This window comes from Magnusiomyces paraingens (genome assembly GCF_902498895.1).
Source record: "Magnusiomyces paraingens strain CBS 517.90 genome assembly, contig: contig4, whole genome shotgun sequence".
NCBI lineage: Eukaryota > Fungi > Ascomycota > Dipodascomycetes > Dipodascales > Dipodascaceae > Magnusiomyces > Magnusiomyces paraingens.
The window spans coordinates 2,621,501-2,627,500 of record NW_022474070.1 but is presented as its reverse complement, the minus strand read 5'-3'; the positions used below and the strand labels follow the sequence as shown (position 1 = coordinate 2,627,500).

The 6,000-nt window shown below is 28.2% G+C and overlaps 1 protein-coding gene across 1 annotated transcript; it reads right to left on the bottom strand.

The window, feature by feature from the left end:
* Window positions 1-3,533: 3,533 nt before the first annotated feature.
* On the bottom strand, window positions 3,534-5,234 carry SAPINGB_P005543 (uncharacterized protein; the record flags this gene model as incomplete). Its single annotated transcript, XM_032000257.1, has 3 exons — window positions 3,534-4,740; window positions 4,849-5,135; window positions 5,214-5,234. The coding sequence occupies 3 exons, from the start codon at window positions 5,232-5,234 to the stop codon at window positions 3,534-3,536; spliced, it is 1,515 nt and encodes a 504-aa protein (XP_031856148.1).
* Window positions 5,235-6,000: the final 766 nt, after the last annotated feature.

Here is a 6,000-nt window from a genome sequence, read left to right as displayed (position 1 = left end):
TTTTTCTTTTTTGGATTTTGAATTATTAGTTTCTTTTATTGGATTGGATTTATTAAGAGCCTAGTTGTCACAGGGGGTGCCTATTGAAAGTAATAATATATTTAAAGGCTGTGGTGGTGACGAAATGAGAAAGAGAGAGAGAGAGAGTAGTAGAGGCGATATTTTACAGAACAGACATGATTAGATATTATAAGATTTATGGATTGGATTAAGTGGATTTGATTGGATTTGGATTTGGATTTGGATTTGGATTTGATTTTATGGGGGGGGATTTAGTTGAGTTGAGTTTAGTTTAGTTGAGTTGAGTTTTTTTTTTTTTTAATAGAGAGAGTTGAGTAGGTGGGGTTGGGAAGGGTTTTTATATATAAAAGAAAGAAAGAAAGAAAAAAAAAAAAAAAAAAAAAAAAAAAATCTCTCCTTTTTTTTTTAAAATAAAAAATTTTTTTTTTTTTATAAGGAGAAAATCAAAAGGTTTTTATACTCTGGCAAAAGTTTGGAAATTTTTTTAATTTTTATTTTATTTAATTTTTTTTTTTGTTACACACATAGACACATAACTGTCTCAACATTTATATTTGACTTGAATTTACTTAAAAGCAACAACAACAACAACAACAACGACAAGTAAATAAATAAATTACAATAATAATAATAATAAAAAGAGATTTTAGTATTTCTCAAAGTTTAGATTGAATGGCAAAAAAAAAAAAAAATAAAAATATAATTAATAATATAAAGAATAATAACAAATTTATTATTGAATGGCAAAAAAAAGATTAAAAAAAAAAATCTTTATGTCTTTCTGTAATTCTGTATTTCTTTCTATATTATTATTATTATTATTATTATTATTATGACAAGAAGCAATTAAAAAAAATTTTTTTCTTATTCATATTCATATTCTCTATATATATTTTTTTACTAATATTAATACTAAACAAAAATAAAAAAATAAAATAAAAAAAACCGTAGACGGAAAGCCGATGCTGGGCCTATCAACGGCCATCCAAACCAGTGCAGTAGCAGCATCAGCATCAGCATCATCAGCAGTAATAGTAACATTTACAGTAATATAATATTAATATAGTTTAGTTTAGTATATAGTAGTAGTAATAACAGCAATTACAATATATATAAATATATTAAAAAATGTAATTACTTTATTATTATTATTATTATTATTATTATTATTATTATTATTATTATTATTATTATTATTATTATTAAAAAAAAACACCCAACACCACGGCATTCCCGTTAAAGATTACACCGCAAGACAGAATGCCGTTCTTTTGATGATAATGATCATCAAATCATGATTTGAAAAGGGGTGTGTGTGTAAAAAAAATAAATAAATGAATGAATGAATTAATTGCCATGTGTTTTTTTTTTTCTTTTTTTCTTTCTTTCTTTAACTGATCAGTTAGAGTACGCATAGAAAACAAGCATTAAATAAATATATAAAAAAAAAAAAAAAAAAAAAAAAAAAGCGCGCTTAACTGGTTTTTTTTTTTTTTATTTTTATTTTTATTTTTTTTTTTTCTTGCGTTTTTTTATTTTATTTTTTTTTTATTCAAAATAACTGCCGGCATTTTGGCTCAATTATTTTATTTTATTTTATTTTATTTTATTTTATTTTATTTTATTTTATTTTCTATTTTATTTTATTTTATTTTATTTTATTTTCTATTTTATTTTATTTATTTTTCTATTTTTTTCTTTGTGGAATTTCTTACCACCTCATATTTTCATCATTAGCTCAAATTAATATGGCAAAGTATAATAACTTTCTACAATATAAACACTCACGAGTTTATTAATATTATTACAAATAAAAATGGTGTAACAAAATAAATAAATAAATAAATAAATAAATAACGGATCAACCGGCCAGAGAATTTCTCTGACCGCGGGGTTTTCATAATTGTAATGTCACACAATAATAAATGAATTATATAATATTTATATATATATATTTATCTATAACATTATGATGTCATATAAATATATATAAAAATAAAATAAACCCTAAACAAATTTAATCTAAATTTATATGTAACTAAACATATAAACGTTGTTGTAATTACACACATAACGGTATTACAATTACCGTTACTATTAAACTTAACTAAGTAGTTACAATAGTTAGTTACAATTTTATTTTTTTATTTTTTAATTAACTATATATATATATCTGTTATTGTGGTTGGTAGTTAAAGAAGAGTCAATAGTATTATTTTGATTCTTGGATATTGTTTTTTTTATGAATCTTAAGCAACATAAGAATCACAATCCAATCCATCAACATGAAAATTAACAACCTCATCTGGGAAATATATTAGGTAACTTGAAATTTTTTTATAGTATCAAGATCTTTCAAGTCATCAGTTAAAAGCTAAATTCCATTCTTTTTTGGGCAGGTTTTGTTCCTCTAGGGGAAAAAAAAAAAAAAAAAAAAAAAAAAAAAAAAAAAAAGGGACATTTTGTCTTTTAAAATATCATTGAATTTCTTCTTCACTAGTTTGTCCGTTAGATTGTAAATCATAAGAAGAAAAAAAAAAAATTGTATAAATTAGATTTAATAATTTCATGCTGTTCACACAAATTCTGGATGGGAATCCAGATTAAAGGAAAATTTAAACTTTTGAGGTGAAAAAAAAAAAAAAAAATGTTTTGAGGGACAGCATCAGATATGATGCACTTCTTGATAACTCAAGACTTTGTTTGAAAGTTTACCAACCCATCTATTTGTTGAAGATTTCTATTTAGACTACCAAAGAACACAGTACTTGGTGTTGTTGTACTTATTAAAGTAAAGAGATCTTTAACCCACATAAGGAAGATGTAAGTACAGCATTGAAGTTGTTCCAACAAATCTTGTTTCAATCGGATAAAATTCCCATGTGAATGACTACCATCATGTAGATATGTTTTTTTTTTTTGTTTTTTTTCAGTCAAAAGTTTAACTTTTGACCAAAGGGTATTATTTGTATAGAAAGTCAAATGTAGTTTGTAATCAAGGGATAGTATGATAATACCAAATCAAGTTTCAAAAGTCAAGACTAATAAGGGAGGTATACCTGTGAGTATATTGAAAAAAAAAATATTAATATAAATGCAAGCAAGCAACTACTTTATGGTATTAAATGAAGTTTTTGAGAGTATATATATATATATAGAGAGAATATTATTGTTTCAAAAAAAAATATTTTTCTAAATAATTTAGAAAGAAAGAAAGAAAGAAAGAAAGAAAAAAAAATATTGTAAGATAGATTATCTCTAAGAGATAATCTTAATTATAATAATAATTCTGTGGCACAAGCTATATTATTTATATATATAATAAATGTAACAGAACTTGTTGTAATTGTAATTATATCACTACCCCAGAAAAAAAAAAAAATACAAATTAAACATATTAAACAAATTAAACAAATTAAACAATCATCACCACTTATTAATTCCTTTTTTTTTTTTTTTTTTTTCTCTAAACCTTAAAAACTTCTTCTTCTTCTTTTTCATCTTCCCATAAATCAATACCCAATGCTTTGACTACTCTCAACTCTTCTCCCATTACCCAAACTCATAGCTGCAGCTTTGGTCAATAACTCTAGTTCCAACCGTTTCAGTTCTTGCTCCTGTGCTGCAATCTCTGCCCGTCGTGCTGCCACATCTCTTGCAAGCTTGCTTTCCGTATCCTTGAGTCGTTGCTCACTCGCCCAGATTTGTTGCTCTCGTGCAAGCAATGCTCCAGTTGAAGATGATGATATCGCATTCCCAGTAGACGATGACAATACTGTTGATGGCGTACCTGATGCATTCATATGAGTAACCATTGATGATGATGAAGATGCTTCTTCTCCACTCACAACAGATTCTGCTTCTTCTGAAACTTCTTCTGCTAACTCCTGTGATAACTTGTGTGTCCGGTAGTTTTCGTACAATACATACTCGGTTGTGTCACGTAGATCACTCACATGTGTCTGTGTCAAGATCTTTCGTAACATACTAATATCACTTACCCGTGGATCTTCAACATCTATAGCTCCCCAGGCGTATCGCCGTGTTAGCAGGCCTTGATGTTCGTCAATGTCCGATGCACCAACTACCGCAAATGGCACCATTCCCTTGGCTTGTTTTGAGATTTTCACAAACTCATCATCATCTTCACCTTCTTCTTCATCATCATCATCATCATTTCCATCTTCTTCATTCTCATCTTCTTCGATATCATCATGCAACTTATCTTCCACATAAAGATCATCATAAACTCCCATCCGACTATTCCTTCGCCGACTTTCTCTATTTCTATCCGCTTGAGACTTTTTTCCATTCCTTCTTTTCTCCCCACCAGTAGCTACAGCTGTCGTTGCTGCTGCTGCTGCTGCTGATATAGCTGTCGTCACTGCCTTTCCATATTGGAACCCATCCCCCCCTGGGAACCCATACACTGGGATTTGAAGTCGCCGAATGTCTTCCATCACCAATTGCTTGTTGAGTTGTAATTCTCCCGTAGTCAACCCATCTGCTTTGGACAACACTGGGATTACATTGGCCTTTGGTGCTAGACGTTGTAGAAACTCAATGTCTGGTTCCCGTAGACCATGTCCTGTGGGCTGGACAAAATACAAAATCGCGTGTACTCTTGTATCAGTAAACCGAGGGTTACGTTTAATTCGAGACTCTTCTGCTAGTACTGCATCGAACTGTTTTTCCACATAATGAACAATCTCGTCAAACCTAAAAAAAAAAAAAATAAACAAAGTTAGTTAATACCATACCAAATACCCCCCTTTTTTTCTTTTCACTTTATTTATTTATTTTTTTTTTTGGTTAATATAAACTCACACTGGCCCACTGTCTAGATTCTGACCGAATCCTACAGGATCAATTAAATTGAGTGTCAGAACTCCTTCACCTTGATCTGGGATTTCAACTGTCATTGAGTCAAGCCGCAGACCTGCATCAAGGTGTGCAGATTCTGAGTGAGATGGGATGTTATTGAGTAAGTCAAGTGGTGCAATGACGTTTGTACGGCATAAGGTATTGATGAAGGATGATTTGCCTGAACCTGATTCACCACAGAGCATAAGAGTAAGTCTCTGGCCTCGTTTTTGAGACCGTTTGTGGCGTAGCTAAAAGAAGAAAGATTGTATGCGCGTTAGACTTGATGTATATTATTGAGATTGAGATTGAGGTTGAGAGAGACTTACCAAAGCTGGTGAAAGAACCATATTGAAGGAAGAGGAGGTTTTTTTTTTTTTTTTTTTTTTTGTAGAAATCTGGCTAGTTTATTATTATGATAATGAATGAATAGCTAGTTATTTGGGTTATTATGCTTTTATTATTATAATAATAATAATAATAATAATAATAATAATAATAATAATAATAATAATAATAATAATAATAACAATCTGCACAATGACGTGTGTAAGAAGCCCTGACTTGTAGGATATTTGTTGTTGTCTAATGCAGGACTTTCTTTGTCTTTTTGTATTTTTGTATTTTAAGATTAAATATGAAATTTATAAGAAAGTGTTGATTTTATTTTTTTGAATGTTTAATGTTGAATGTTGAAAAGAAGACTTTGAAAAAAAAAAAAAATAAAATAAAATACAAAGAACAGATCTTTCCTTTTTTCTATTTTATTTATTTTTTTATTTATTTATTTATTTATTTAATAATAATAATAATTTTTATTTTTATTTTATCTTTTTATAAATATTATCTCCCATCCCCGTATATATAAATTATATATACTTTTTAATCCCTTTCTATCAATAAATAAAAAAAAAAAAAAAAAAAAAAAAGGCTGCCATCTAAGGGGGTGTTTTTTCCCTCCCTCTCTAATGTTGAAAAAAAAAAAATTTGATTATTGGTTGCACTGGTAAAAAAAAAAAAATAAAAAAAAAAAGGAGGTGTTTGTTTATCTTTCTGGTTAAATTAAAATGAAGAAAAAAAAGAAAACCTCCTGGCATCTTTTTCATCTTCATTTTT